Below are 16,261 nucleotides of genomic sequence, written 5' to 3' on the forward strand. Positions count from 1 at the left end.
CTGGATGAAAGCCCCATTTTCCTGACTCTCAGCCCAGCATTCTTTCCACTGCATCTCCCTGTCCATTTCACAGATGGGAAAATAGAGGCCCAGAGAGGTCCTCCAGGTTAACTCCCTCCACAGCAGGAGGACCCAGGGAGGCCTTCTCAACCTCTGTCACCCTGAGGCTAGGCTTTCGGCAGTTACTTCCATCCAGCCCCAACAGGGAATCTGTGTCTCCTTTGTCCCCATGACCAGCCTAGGCCAACCCCATAGCATCTGAGGAATTTGGGGAAGAAACTCCAGTCTGCCCCGACCCCAGCGCTCCTCCTGCTTTTCCAGTGGGAGCCCTGACCTATGCCCTACCTTCTTCACAATTAGAGAAACACTGTGAAAAATAAAAATGGCTACACAAACCCATGACAGGGAGATGATTTTATTTTAGCTTTATTTTATTCAGAGTTTAGAGGCTCTTTTGCCTCAGTGGTTTACATGAGCCTGAAAGATCCAGTGAGAACCTTCTCTGTTCTGTCACCTATGCTCTGCCACTAAAACAGCCCTAATGCCTCATCTGAGGCCTCATCTGAACCCTCTGGAAACTGAGTGGATTCCTCTGAGGCTGGCAGGAGGGAAGATGGATTAACCGGTAATTACTCCTTGGGGGGAAAAATGCACTCAGTGTCCCCCTCCCAGGCCTCGCCTCCATCTCACTTTCAGAGACTAATCCTCAGGAACCAACGCCCCACTCAAACCAAGCCCTTCCAACCAACACCCTGAGCGGGAGAAGGTGGAAGAAGCCCCTCCAGCCTTGGGGGTGGCGGACTGAGGGAGGGGGGATTCAGTCTCTGTAGGGAGCAGAGCAGAGGAGGGTCTACACTGGCATGCAAGGCAGGGAGGGGAGGAGTCACTGCTTTCCTATCTGGAGCAGAACCAGGAAGAGGTGCCCTCAGAAGGTTTGGGGACCTCACTATGTGCACCCCACCCAAACCACATTCAAGGCCAAGCTCATCTTCTTACCACTGTGATGTTGGGCAAGTTACTTGACGTCTCTGTGCCTCAGTTGCCTCATTTTTACTATGGGGCTAATGTTAACTATCTCACAAGGCTGTGGTGATGATTAAATAAGATAACACATGAAAGGAAAAAAGAAAACAGCCTCGCCCCTGGAACATGGTAGTGTCTCAACGACCGTGGGAGCTTTTACCCTTACTGTAAATGTTCACCTTGTATTCAGAGTACCAGATTTTGGAGCAGAGTCCCTGGGTTCAATTCCATTCTCTGCCACATTCTAGCTGTGTTGACTGATCAAACCATATAACCTCTCTGTGCTTCTGTTTCCTTATCTATAAAATGCAGATCATAGTAGTACCCACCTCATGGGTTGTCATGACTTTTTTTTTGTTTTTTGGTTTTTGTTTATTTGTTTGTTTTTGTGAGTAGGATTAGCCCTGAGCTAACATCTGTTGCCAATCCTCCTCTTTTTGCTGAGGAAGATTGGCCCTGGGCTAACATCCGTGCCCATCTTCCTCTACTTTATATGTAGGACATGTGCCACAGTATGGCTTGATAAGTGGTGCGTAGGTCCACACCCAGGATCCGAACCTGTGAACCCCGGGCTGCCCAAGTGGAGCACGCGAACTTAACCACTATGCCACCGGGCCAGCCCCCCAGTTGTTGTGACTTTTAAGTGAATTAATATATGCAGAGTACTTATAAAGTGCCTGGTGCATCATCAGTGATCAATAAATTACCTGTGAGTAGTAGTCAGTTGCCTAAGGTCAGAGGCAAGATTTGAACCCAGGTCTGTGCGACTCTCGGGCCTGTGTTCGTAAGCGCTGCGTTACACTCATGCCCTTCCTCAGAGGGCTGCCCCTGGGCTCTTCTACGTACTTTCCTGCACTGTTCCCTTTTCATCCTGGGCCAGGCTTCCTGGCTCGCATCCCTGCCAGACCCGGTTCCTTTGGTGACGGGCTGGAGGTGCTCCCAGGAGCCAGCGCTGCATGCAGACTTTGTGCCATTTAAACTTTTGACACCCAGGTCAATGAAGACAAGAGAAGTATCTTCTTTTGGCGCCAGGCAACAAATGACCCCAGGTCTCCACTCAGCACATCTCCTCCACTTGCCCACTGCCTGTCCTGCATCCCAACTGAGGGCACAAAGGCTTCCGGATTCTACAGAATCTCCAAAGCCCGGGCTCACCCTCTAGCCCAGAAAGCGGTGGCAGGGCCAGACTCTCTGCATTCCCCCCAGGAAGTCTGTGGTGCTCTTGGCCATGAGCTCCGTCTGTGCTTCTCTTCCCACCTCTTCCATCCTTACACACACACACCCCCACACACCATGCCCAAAGCAGTGTCACATGGTGGAAGAAGAATGGGATTTGGGGTCAGAGACCTGAGCTGTCCTCTTAGCTGTGTGAAGTGGGCGGCTCATTTATACTCCCTGTGCCTCAGTCTCCTCAGCTACGTGCTGGAGACGATAACACCACACCTGTCACAGAGGCCTGTGGTGAGAATTTAATGAAAGAGTTCACCAACTCTTCTTTTGTGTTACTTTAACCTTCTTTTTTAAATTTCTAATTAAATAACATATGAATGCATTTATTCATATATTTCATTTTCTTAAATCTTAAATAATATAGATAAAGCCAATGTCATTTGACTGTGTCCCTCACTGCCTTCCCCAGTGATAACTGCTGTGATCAATTGTCTCTCCTTCCAGACCTTTCTGTATGCATTTTATAGATATTTGCTATATAGGCTCCTAGGACATTTAGTTTTGTGAGCCTTTTTTGTTACATAAAGGGGATCATATGATATGGATTTTTCTGCAACTTACTTTTTTGTCATAATAGCATATATCAGAGATGTTTCCGCCTCAGTTTATTTAGGCATCCCCTAGTTGATAAAGTTTGGGGTTGTTTCCAGTGTTTCACTGTTAGAACCACGGCTGCCGTGAACAGCCTTGGGAGTGCTGCTTTGCACACTCATGCTGGCATTTCTGTAGGATGGACACCATCCACATGTTAGGTTTTATGCTGACTCAACACTTTGCAGCCCCAGCTTTTGGTATGCAGTGCCTGTTTGTTGGTGGCTCTGAGCTGGCCTTTCCATGCCGTGGCTCCCATACGGCCTCTCAGCCTCGTCTCTGGAAGGACAACAGACATAACCCTAGGTCCTGGACACAGCAGGGTCAGGCGAAGTGTGTGGCCAGGGGGCCCTGACCAGGTCCAGCCCTGACTAATAGGGCGACCCAGGAAAGTTGGCCTTTGGCTCCTCTGTCCTCTGTGCATGGCCCTCCCTCCCTGCAGGCCCCCTCAACTCCATCTTATCAGAATAGAAGACAGGTGTTCTGCTTCCAGCACTAGATGAATGACCATCAGCAGGTCACTCATGGCTCTGAGACTCCTTTCCTCATATGTAAAATAGTGATATAATACCCACCTCCTAGAGCAAATGGGGCAAGTGAGATGAGATCAAGGATTAGTGTGTGAAAGGACTATTTAGATGTAAGTTAATAGCATCCTAGTCCCACTCCTGCCTCTTGCCCCATCCCACATGCTCCTCCTGCATGGTCTTGTATTCAGCTGGCTACCAGCCTAAGTACCTGCTGGCCTGTTAGATGTTAGCAGCCAACCCAGTTGTTAGCTCTCAATTAAGATCTTAGCTGCCAATTAAGATGTTAACTATAACCAAGATATCTGCATTCACCCAAGATGTTAGTTAACAATGCTTACTATCACCCAAGGGGATGATTGGGTTACTTTTCCCTATAATGAGTGCAGGCTCATAATGCAATCTCTGATAACACCTTTTGCTCTCATTAACTCTCAGGTCTCTGAAGGCAACATAGACCATAGTAGATGCTCAGTGAATATGGTTGGGAATAAGTAGATGAAAAGCCTCCAGGTGACTCACAGGCATGAGGTTGCAGTGATGGGTGGTCCCGGCAGTGGGATTGAAATTTGGGGCAGGCTATCCCAGAGAGCACCACACAGATAAGCAGCCATGGCCATAGGCCAAGAGCAGGGGCAGAAATCATTTCATTCCTCTTTTCTCCAAGAGAAAAGCCAGCTGGCTGCCTTAGGAGCCCTCCTGGGTGGGTGCTCCTTGGAGGGGTGACTCCCAGACCTGGTCAGGTCCAAGCCTTCTAGTTTGAGAGATTCAATGTCATTAGCTCACCCAGGGGTGACCAGGCTCTGGGAAATCAACCAAGCAAGCTACTGATTGATAAGCCAGATGGGCAATTTATTAACTTATGCTGGCAGCTGTGCCTGCTAAGCAGCCTGTAGCCTTTGAGTCGGCCCCTCTCCTTGCTCTCTTTCTGCAGAAGGAAAACTTACTTGGGACTCCAAATCAAATTCAGAAGGAGCAAAGTAGAATGGAGTGAAATGATACTAAAGAATAATAATAGGGAGCCAGCCCTGATGGCCTAGTGGTTGATGTTTGGCATACTCTGCTTTGGCGGCCCAGGTTCAGTTCCCGGGAGCAGAACCACACCACTCATCCGTCAGTAGCCATGCTGTGGCAGCAGCTCACACAGAAAAACCAGAAGAACTTACAACTACACACAACTATGTGCTGGCTTTGGGGTGGGGGTGGGAAAGGGAAGAAAAAAGGAGGAAGATTGGCAACAGATGTTCGTTCAGGGCGAATCTTCCCCTGCAAAAATAATAATAATAATAATAATAATAATAATAATAATTGATGCCACATACACTGCCAGATATTTACCCTCAAATCCACACCACGATGTGGTCATTGTTACTGTCTCATTTTGTAGATGAGGACACTGAGGTCAAGTGGGTGATAGCTACTGAGGGATGAAACCACCGCTCGAACCCGGGTGCTCTAACTCTGGTGCTGTGTTCTATGCACCCTTCCCCAGCCCTGCTGTGGCTCTCCATTTTCCTGCTGTTAAGGCCACACAGCTTCCCCTTGTAACATTTCTGCCTCCTTGATGAGCTGCAGGAGACACCTGAGTCTCCGCAGTGGCGTACACACGTTCTCAAGAGGGCACCGCTCCTACAGATAATAACAATAAAACCACATTAATAGCTACCATTCATTAAGTGTTTACTGTGTGTCAGGCCCCATGCCAGGGGCTTTGCGTGCACTGTCTCACTCTCACAATAGCCTCAGGAGGCAGGCACACTCGTCTCCCTCCTACAGCTGTGGACTCGCAGGCTCAGACTGAATACCTTGACCAGGGTCCCGGAGCTAGTGAGCAGCAGAGCTGACACTGGAATCCACGTCGGTCTGACTTTCAAGTCCCTACTTGTAATCACTCCCACCTCCCCAGCCTTGAGGGTGACATGCCTGTTGTTCCACATGCTGGAGTTGCTCCCTATTGGGGCCTCTGGCTCCCTGGGCTCCAGCCCCTCTCCCTCCGTCCCCTTGCCCCACTGCTCCTGCTACACGGAATTCCTTACTCTTCACACCATGCCCCTCACCTCCAGGGCTTCCCTAGGCCTTCTCAGTCTAGCAAACTCCTACTCATCCTGAATTCAAGACCCAGGTAAAGTGTCACCTCTCCTGGGCCACCTTCCTCCTGACCACTCCGCCCTATGATGTCGTTTACCAGGTTTTAATGTAATTATCTGTAAGTGTCCCCTGCTAAGCTGGGAGCCCTGAAGGCAGGCCCAGCATGGTGGTCCTCGTGGTCTCTGCAGCTCTCAGCACGTTGCTGGCACCAGCTCAGGCCCCACACGTATTTATTGTATAATGAATGTTTCAGAGGACCCAAGGAACACAGATCTTCCACACACAAGTGACGGAGGAGCTGGGCACAGCTCAGTTAACAAGAATGTGAATTGATTTAAAGAATTCCAATCCCGTGTGGACCAATGGTTCGTAGCCTTTGAGACATTGGTGGAACTTTTTGGCTTCTTTCTCCCAGAAAACTACACCATGCCTGTCAAGGGTCATATGCTACTTCTAGCGGGGGTTCTGCTCCCTATGCTTGGACCCCAGAGAAAAGCTAAGTGGGAGAAGTAGGAGTCGGTGTAGACAGTGGGAAGGCCTGGTAGGGGGCAACAGGGTGGCAGAGACGAGCTGTCTCTGAGGGAATAACTGTTCATAGTCCATTCGCCAAGAAGGCGCCCTGGGGAGAGCCTGTTTTCTGGCAGGAGACACATTAACCCTGGGGGCTGCCCATAAGCAGTGGAGCAGAATGGTTGAGTGTGGGGGATCTGAAGCCGAACTGTCTGGGTTCAAATCCTGGCTTTGCCACTTTCCAGCTGTGTAACCTTGGGGGCAAGTACTTAACATTTCTGGGCCTTGGTTTCCTCTAGGAATAATAGAATCTCTACTCAGTGGGGATGTTATCAGACTAAGTGGCTAAAGCACATAACAAGTGCCTGTTCCCTGCTCACTGTTCCATGAAGCACTGAAGGATGCGTTTATCCTCTAAGAGCAGGGCCCTGAGGGAATGGCAAGAAGACCAGGTCTCAACTTTTACGTCCCCTCCTCCAGGAAGCCTTCCTTAACTGCCTGCCACACTCACCTAGGTCAGGTTCCTTATTACCAGCCCTCGTGGCATTTCGTATTTCTCTTTGGTTACACGCATCATACCAATGCTTAGCTCCCTGCTAGACTATAAGCTCTACAAGTTCTGGGATCTTGTCTGTCTTGTACTTTGCTGTATCCCTGTGCCTGGCACATCGTGGGTGCTCAGTAAAGAGGTGTTGAATTTGGGATGGAAGGTGTTGGGAAAGTTCCAGATTCTGAGCTGTCACAGGTAGGTCACTGAGCAGCCAGGCAGCAGGTGATGGTAATGAAATTGGGGGTGGGCCTGGGTGGGGACAGTGGGCCCCCTCGGTCAGTGTCACAGTGGCTGGACCTTCTGACTTCCCTCTCTCCCTCCTTCCCTCAGTTCCTGGCATTTGACACCCAGTTGCTGATGGGTAACCGACGCCACTCACTGAGCCCTGAGGAGTATATTTTTGGAGCCCTCAACATTTACCTAGACATCATCTATATCTTCACCTTCTTCCTGCAGCTTTTTGGCACCAACCGGGAATAAGGAGCCCTTCCCACCCTCTCCTGCCTTCAGAGAATGCCCCCTTGCTGGTCCTCTGACCTTCCCTGTGCTCCTGCAAGCCCAGATATAAAACTAGCTGCCAGCCCAGCCTGTGGCCAGCCCGCTCACTCCTCTCAGTCTGACCCTCATCCTCACCCTCTGCAGTTTGTTTGTACCCATGCCATCAGGGGCCCTGTGGAACCAAGGTCATACCATCCTCTCTGCTGCCCTTTCCCCCCAGTTACGTCTCCCAAACTGGGACAGTCAAGGCTGGAGGCTCCTCTGGGTTTGAGGACCCAGCAGGAGAGTGGGAGGAGCTGAACAGGATTTCAGATGTGGGAAAGAGACCCCAGGAAGACTAGCTGAGGTCTGCACCCCCACCATAATTCCTCCTAAGCCTGCCAGAGCTGTGTGACCTTAGGGCACACTGTCCTGTGTCCAGTCTGCCCCTCCTCTCTTTCCTTCCAGGTCAGGCATTGACAGTTTGTAAGGAAGGGGTTGGGGGACAGCTGGGAGATGATGTGAGGGTGCTCTGCAGGTTGGGGATGTGGGTGAACTGTATGCCTGTCCCAGGCTGCCCTTCTCTCTCAGCTCTGGGACCAGTGGCTTGTTCTAGGCACTTGAGCCCTGGGGTCAAGGGCAACGAGAGAGGAGCAGGAAGCCAGTGCCATCTGCACTTGCCTTGGTTTACCCTCCTGGGTCACGACAGAGCACTGTTAGGGCAGGAGGACCTGCTCCAAAGTGGGGACCTGTCCTGGGGCTCCAAGGAAGGTGGGAGCAGGGCAGCCAACTGGGAGGTCTGGGCTCTGCAGGATCACCAGTTCCCCCAGCCCTGCATCCACCTGAGAGGTGTTTGGGGTTGGCAGGACCAAGACCTATATCCTCTCACCCTCTTCCCTCAACCCCGAGGCTGCTCCCAAGGCCTGAGACTGAGTGAGTGCCTGGGCCCTAGAGGACTGGATGTTCAGAGAGAGAGGATTATTCTAGCCCCATCTGAAGGAATCCTGCCCTGCCCCCAGCCCTTCCCTAAGGCCTTTCTGAACATCCTATTTTCTAAACTCTTCCCCATCTGTTGCCATTTGCTGGCTTATCCCCAGCCAGGCCTCCTGAGGCCTCACTTGGCAGTGCCCATGTCCCTTCCCCTAGCTTCTCTGGCCACTCAGCCCAGAGTCCTGAGCCCCCTCCACTCCTTATCTCCACATCTCTCCAATTTGGAAGCTGGTCAGCTGATGCTAACAGCCAGGGCCAGTCCCTCCAGCTGGTCCCATGTGATGAGATCGGATCTCCTTATCAGCCTCCAGGCAGCTGAGATCTCGGGCAGGGTATGCGTCAGCCACCCAGCCCCCTGCAGGCCCTACTGGGGAGGGGACCAGGGGCCACACCTGGGGGAAGCTGTACAGCCAGCATGTGCTGGCAGCCAACTCCGGGCTGGTAGAAAGTTACTGGGTGGAATCAGGGAGGTTCAGAGTGGATACTCCCTCCTGAGCTCGCCTCCCTCCCACTCTGCTAGGTGCTCTGTTTGCCCCTGGGGAGAGTGACTAGGTATGTTATCTATCTGTTCCCAACCTCTCCCTCTCCACCCTTCCTCTTTCCAGCTTTCAAGAAACATTGCAGAAGCGTTGGAAGTTTTGTTCTACCAAGAATGGATGATGGTGTTTGTGTGTGAGATAAAGGCAATGGGGACCTGGGTGGGATGACTGCTGTGTGCTGGGCTAAATTAATCACTACACCAACCCTACAAAGGCAGTACTGTGCACACCCCCATTGCAGAGGGAAAAGCTGAAGTGATTGAGAGACTTGGTAACAAGTCTAAGGTGGTACAGCGAACAGACTGGGTGGGGGCTGGAATGAGACGGGGTGGTCAGGCCCTAATATCTCTGGGGATTTGTTGTCCTCAGTGCCACCTCTGGTTTTCCATCTCCCCCTGACCACTACCACCAGATTCTGCACTCTGTAGTTTCTACCTGCTAGACACAAGATGGGAGGCAGGATCCTGGTTTATGATTCCCAGCCTCACTGCCAATGGGCTCACGGTATTCAGTGAGTCTTGCTGTCTGCGATTCAGTTTTCCTATCAGCAAGATGGAAGGCCTTGGGGATGGCCCGGTGGCGCAAGCGGTTAAGTGCGCGCGCTCCACTGCGGTGTCCCGGGGCTCGCCGGTTCAGATCCCGGGCGCGCACAGATGCACTGCTTGTCAAGCCATGCTGTGGTGGCATCCCATATAAAGTGGAGGAAGATGGGCATGGATGTTAGCCCAGGGCCAGTATTCCTCAGCAAAAAGAGAAGGATTGGCAGATGTTAGCTCAGGGCCGATCTTCCTCACACACCCAAAAAAAAGATAGAAGGCCATGGCCAAGGTGGCGCAGGGAGATTTCCACTGACTTCCTTATCCAATTGCCACTCTCCTCTGAAGTCCCCTAGGTTCCTCTCCTAATCTCTAGTCCCAGCTCTACGGGTTAACCTCCCCACCCCTTGCCCTGCTACTCTCAGCCTGGGTCTTGGTCATGCTTCCCACAATCCACTTGTCCAAGTCCTTCTCTTCCCAGGACAGTTTATGCAGAAACTGGAGATTGAGAGATTTATTTGATGCTGAGCTCCAAAAGCTTGAGGGAGGAGGCAGGCCCTCAGCAACAAGCAGCGTGACAGGGGCAACTAAGGGCCATCTCAAAGCAGAGTATGGTGCAGAGTCTCCTACTCTGGGTCCTGAGAGGGGTCCAGGACACACTGAGCTGGCAGCAGAGCCAGGGCTGAGGCTCCTGTGTTCTACCTGCATTGAGGCTGTGAGGAGCCCTAGGAACACCTGGATGGTCTTAGAAGGAGGAAGGGCGGGGGAACAGGAATGCGGGATTACGAGAAATGGAGAAACCGGAGAAACCGAAGCTGGGCAGGTGCCATAAACCGTAGAGGAGGAGGGGATCCTGCTGGCCCCTCGCATTTTTGGCAGGGGTGGGGCTGGGCCTGGGAAGAAGTAGGTTGGATTTTATAAAGCTAGAGGCAGTCAGGAATCTAACCATCTGTAATGTGAAGTCAGAGGTCTCCTGCTGAGAAGACAGATTCAGAGATCCTCTCTAGTAGATTGGGGGCCAGGGAGGCACATGCAAGTCCCCAGACTCTGCACCAATTCTCAGGTACATGTGTGGCTCCTGGATCGCCTAGAGAAGCCCCAGGAATCTTGGTTCTTCCATCCTCTGCTCTTCCTCCTAGGGGAATGAGGATCAGACAGACACCCTTATTCCAAAAGGCTTCGCCTCTCCCTCCCTGGCCCACTAGGAGACAAGTCCCAGGGCCTGTCGGCTCTCGCGGTGGGCTAGAATTTCAATGGCACTTTGCTGCCCCTCGGTGGCTGCCTGAGGAAAAGCAGGGCCCGGTTCTGCAGGGGAGAAGCAGAGGGCCCTGAGGTTGCGGGCAGGATCTGGCCCGGCTCCTCTCAGACCTCCCCAGACCTCCCTCTTCATCAGCCTCTGACTGTTCCCTTTAGCCCAACCACTGTCACATCTCTCGGACACTGTTTACCTGACTGCTGGAAACTACTCCCGTGCCACCCGGCCCCAGAGCTTTCTCCCTAGTGTCTGAGGGCAGAGACACAAGTCCTTCCAGCCTCAGCTCCTGCAAGTTTCCCAGGGGCCCGCCTGCCCCCTTCCCTGGCCTCACCTGACTGAGGGGAGATAAGAATAAAAGTAATTATGACACCTGAATCGTTTCCTTTGCCTGCCTTTTACTTGTCGCCTCAGATGGCTCAGGGAGTCTGTGTGTGAGGTTTACCTCAGATTCGGTGTGAAAGGTTCACACCAGAGCTGCTGCTCCCAATGTAGCTAAGTGTGAATTAAATCTGCATGTTTATCTTCATGTGGAAAAAGGGACACTGGTCCTCCTGTTGATAGTTACCCTTTGCAGAGGCTCTTTGGATCCTTGCACCTGTCACAGCCCCACGAGAGGCTCCTCCCGACAGAGGGCCTTCCACTGAAGCCTGTTCTTTTATGCACAGTTCTGTTAGAAGATTATTCCTTATTTTGACCCAAAATCTGTTTCCCTAGAAGGAAAGCCTGTTGTACCTGGAAGGATCACCAAGAACAACAGCTTTAAGAGTCACCTCTCCTGTGAAGCCTTTCTCAGTCCTTCCCCCAGGTGCCCTGGCCACTCCCTCCTCAGAGCCCCCCGCCCTGTACCACTCTAGCTGGATTTTTACCACGTATTCTATCTCCTTCTATAAAACTTGAGCTCCTTGAAGGCACGGACTATGTCTTGTTCACCCTTGATTCACAGGACTTACGGCACATGGTCTCAATAAACAGCTTTTGAATGAACAGAGGAGTGAACAAATGAATCCATCCAATCCTTTTATTTTACTTAAGAGGAAACTAAGAAGCAGAAGGTGCAGCGACGTGGCCAGATTGACACACAAGCTAGTGACTGGGGGTGGGATTAGAAGGCACATGGGGTTATGATTACATTACCAGGTTCCTTTGGGGAACTTGGGACCGAGGGTGGCATGTGGGAGGGGACACACCCCACTGGAGCAGTGGGAGACCTTATCCTCCGTCACTCTTTAGGGGTGGGCCCTAAATCCAACGACAGGTAGCCTTATAGGAGAAAGGAGAGGGAGATTCAAGACACAGAGACACAGAGGAAAAGGCCACGTAAAGATGGAGACGGAGATTGGAGGGCAGCCACACGCCAAGGAACACCAAGGATCGCCAGCAGCCACCAGAGGCTAGAAGAGTTGTCTTCTATTTTCCATCTCTGCCTTTTTTGCTCTACTTTGTGGAAGATTGCCTCAATTTCATCTCCCAACTGTTCTATGAAATGTTTCACTTCTCCTATTATATTTTTAATTCCCAAGATGTCTTTTTTTTCTTTAAATGTTCTTTTTTCCCATATTTTATTATGCACGTTTCCAAATATATAGAAAAGTTGAAAGAATTTTATGGTAAACATCCATATAACCATCACCTGGATTGAACGTTCTTTTTATAGCTTGTTTCGTGGATGCAGTCTCTCTCTTATTTCTTAGAGAATATTAATATTTTAGGATTTTTTTGATGCTTTCTTCTCCCTGCGTAGTCTTTGCTCCTTTCTTTGCTTGTTTCTAGGCTGTTTGGACTCTGTCTTTCATGTTAGAGGCTTTTTTCACATTGATGATCTAGGGTCACCTGCTCTACTTCAAGAGTGGTGTGATGCGATAGGAAGTACATCCCCACCTAGGTGGTCTTCCTGCCAAAAACCAAATCTGAAGCTGATCAAGACTCTAGAACTAACCAACAGGTTATATAGCACACAAAAGTGGAGAAACTTCCACAATCCAGAATATGGGAAACTTTACAGGACCATATAGATATATATTGTCTTCAACAAATAAGCCATAAGGTTTTTAAAAAAAAAACCTCTAGATTGAAAGACATATTAACCAAATGCCATGTGTGGACCTTGTATTTGAACAAACCCACTGTAAAAATATATATGTAGGAGAAAATGAGGCAAATTTTACTACTTACTGGATATATATGATATTAAGAAATTATTGTTAAAGAGTCTTAGTGATGATAGTATTGTGGTTATATTAAAAAGAAGAGTTCTTATCTTCAGAGAGATGTATGAAAGTATTTACAGATAAAATATGATGTCTAGGATTTGCTTCAAAATAATTGGGGTGGAGGCACAGTGAGTAGAGGTAAGGAAGAAATAAGATTGGCTGTATGTTGATAATTGTTGGAGCAGGGTAGCAGATATATGGAGATCATTATACTATTCTCCTACTTTCACATATGCTTGAAATGTTCCATTTAAAAAAGAACGAGTGGTGGGGCCCGCCCAGTGGCGCAGCGGTTAAGTGCACGCGCTCCGCTTCAGCGGCCTGGGGTTCGCAGTTTCGGATCCCAGGCATGGACCAACACACTGCTTGTCAAGCCATGCTGTGGCGGTGTCCCATATAAGGTAGAGGAAGATGGGCATGGATGTTAGCCCAGGGCCAGTCCTCTTCAACAAAAAAAAAAGAGGAGGATTGGCAACAGATGTTAGCTCAGGGCTAATCTTCCTCACAAAAATAAAAATAAAAAAGAATGAGTGGGGCACTAAAAAGCTGATTCAAAGCTCTGAGCTGGTGGGGCTTGTCTCTGTGGCCTTCACTAGCTGGTGTTCTGGCTGGGCCATTTCCCTAGGGGACCCCTGACGTTGGTATGTTCAGGTTCCCCAAGAAGGCTCTCCAAACCGTCCACTTGAAGGGTATAATCCTGGCTGTCAGTTATCCGGAAAGTGGTAGGGCAAGAAGTCTTAGGTTTTCAACATTCAATGTGTACACTTTCACTTAAGCTTGCAGCAGGTTATCCTTGCCTCTAGTGGGATGATGTCCCCCAGACCAGAGATCCTGCATTTTACCTTCCCCACTTTGCTGCTGGGCTTGGAGAGGGGCACAGTCAGATGGCTGCATTGTGTGGTGGATGGAGTCGGGGTATAACTTCTTCTTATATTGATTCTCTAATAATTCCTCTTATCTTTTTTAACTTGTTATTTTGAAATAATTACATGTGCACAGGCATTCACAAAATAGTACAGCGAGGTCCTGCATACCCTTCACCCAGTTTCCCTCAATGGTTACATCTTATATGATTGTAGGGTACTACCAAAACCAGCAAATTAACATTGGTACAATGTGTGTCTATAATTCTGTGACATTTTATCACACACACCTAGATTCATGTAACTACCACTACAATCAAGATACAGAACTATTCCATCATCACAAACATCTCCATTTAGCTACCCGTTTATGGTCACATCCAACCCCCTACCATCACTAACCCTAGCAACCACTAATCTGTTTTCCATTTTCTATGATTTCTTCATTTTGAAAATGTTACATAAATGGAATCACATAGTTTTTGTCTTTTTGAGATTTTTTTTCACTCAGCATAATGCCTTTGACATACATTCAAGTTGTTGCATATAGCAGTACTTCATTTTTTATTGCTGAGTAACAGTCCATGCTATGGATGTACCACAGTTTGTTTAGCCATTCACCTATTTTGGACATTTGTCCAAATGACATTTGTCCAATTGTCCAACAAATGAAGGACATTTTGGTTGTTTCCAATTTTTGGCTATTACAAATAAAGCCACTATGAATATTCATGTAAAGGTTTTGTGTGGATATTAGTTTTCATTTCTCTAGGATAAATGCCTAGAAGTGTGATTGCTGAGTCATATGGTAAGTATATGTTCAATTTTTCTTTTTTAAACAGATTTATTAAGATATAATTTACATACCGTATAGTTCACTCATTTAAAGTGTACAATTTAATATTTTTAGTATATTTAGAGGATGTGAAGAGGATTTTTAGTATAGAGGAATATCACCACAATTTAATTTTAGAACATTTTCGTCCCCCCAAAAGAAACCCCGTATCCATTAACAGTCAATGCTCACTCCCCCTACTCCACATACCCCTCCCCATCCCTAAGTAACCACTAACCACTTTCTGACTCTAGAAGTTTGCCTATTCTGGATATTTCATATACGGTATCACATAATATGTGGTCTATTGCAAATGGCTTCTTTCACTTAGCATATATTCAAGGGTCGTACATATTTTATCAGTACTTCATCCTTTTTTATCACCAAATAATATAGATATACCACGTTTTATTTATCCATTCATCAGTTGATGGACATTTGAGTTGTTTCCACTTTTTGGCTATTATGAATGATGCTGCTGTGAACATTTGTGTATGAGTTTTTGTATAGATGTGTGTTTTCATTTCTCTTGGGTATATACTAGGAGTGGAATTGCTGGGTCATATGGTAACTCTAAGTCTAACTTTTTGAGGAACTGCCAAACTGTTTTCCAAATAGGAAGCACCATTTTAGATTCCCACCAGCAATGTATGAGGGTTCTAATTTCTCCATACTTTCATTAACACTTGTTACTGTCTGTCTTTTTTATTTCAGACATTCTAGTTAGTGTATGCTTAGGGTTTTCTTGTGTGTTTTTTGGTTTTTGTTTTAAAGAATCTGCTAAACTATTTTCCAGAGTGGCTGTGCCATTTGAAATTCCCACCATATATGCCAGATCCAATTTCTCTGCCTCCAAGCATTCAAGCATTTGATGTTGTCAATATTTTTTTTCACTGTTCTAATAGGTGTATACAGGTATCTCATGGTGTTCTTAGTTTGCATATCCCTAATGGCTAGTGATGTTTAACATCTTTTCATGTGTTTATTTGCCATTGGTATATTCTCTTCAGTGAAATGTTTCCAGATCTTTTACATATTTTCTAATTAGATTGTTTGGTTTTTTACTATAGAGGTTTAAGAGTTCTTTATATATTTTAGATACAAATCTTTTGTTAGATATGTGGTTTACAAATATCTTTTCCCTATCTGTTCCTTGCCTTTTTTTCCTCTTAACAAGATTTTTCACCAAGTCAAGTGTTTAGTTTTGATGAAGTCTAATTCATTGATTTTTTTTCTATTACAGATCTTGCTTTTGGTGTCATATCTAAGAACTCTTCACCAAGCTCTAGGTCCTGAAGATATTCTCCTATGTTTTCTTCTGAAAAGTTTTATAGTTTTACATATTATATTTAAATCTATCATCCATGTTGAGTTAACTTTTGTATACGATGTGAGGTTTAGGTTGGGTTCTTTTGTCTTCTATTTTCTTTTTGCCTAATGATATCTAGTTGTTCAAGGACCATTTGTTGAAAGGAATAATTCCTCTGTTTTTGAGACACATCTACTCCCCAGATATCAGAAGTGTCTGTTGCCATCAATTCCTGAAATTTTAGGGGATTTCATAGTATAAGTTGTATTTCTTCCTGACTTTCTTTTCCTAATGCCTTACGAGTCAGCTCTCCTGCTCAGATAAGTTGGTTACCATTTGCCATCTGCTTTCCAGTGTCCCACATTTTGTCGCTGTGTACTTTCTCCCATTTTCTTTGTCCTTGAGGATTTGTGGCTTTTCTATCATTTTAATAGAGTTTTAGAGAGGACTAAAAGTTAATGTGTGTGTGTGTGGGTGTGTAGGTGTGTGTTCAATCCACCACCTATAACTGGAAGTCTCTTGTGCCCTTTTCAAGCCTAGTTCTCCTGCTTTCCTTTTACAGTCTATAAACTCTTGATATACCCTTTCAATAAATTCCTTTCCTGTTTGTCAACTAGAGCCAGTTTCTGTTGCTAGCCACCAAGAATCCTGACTGATACAATGAAAATGATTTATTTCAGAGGGGAAAGAAGAGGGGATTCTGAAAATAGATGAAGGGATTTGCCGTT

General features: G+C 47.5%; 1 protein-coding gene across 1 annotated transcript in view; it reads left to right on the forward strand.

Moving 5' to 3' along the window:
• Positions 1-8,378, forward strand: part of FAIM2 (Fas apoptotic inhibitory molecule 2) — a 30,897-nt gene extending 22,519 nt beyond the window's left edge. Inside the window, exon 12 of the mRNA XM_058558312.1 lies at positions 6,850-8,378. Within this exon, the coding sequence (XP_058414295.1) occupies positions 6,850-6,999 (150 nt within the window). The 3' untranslated portion in view covers positions 7,000-8,378. The remainder of the gene's footprint in view (positions 1-6,849) is intronic.
• The last annotated feature ends 7,883 nt before the right edge of the window (positions 8,379-16,261 follow it).

This window comes from Diceros bicornis, chromosome 17, assembly GCF_020826845.1.
Source record: "Diceros bicornis minor isolate mBicDic1 chromosome 17, mDicBic1.mat.cur, whole genome shotgun sequence".
In the NCBI taxonomy this organism is placed as follows: Eukaryota; Metazoa; Chordata; class Mammalia; order Perissodactyla; family Rhinocerotidae; genus Diceros; species Diceros bicornis.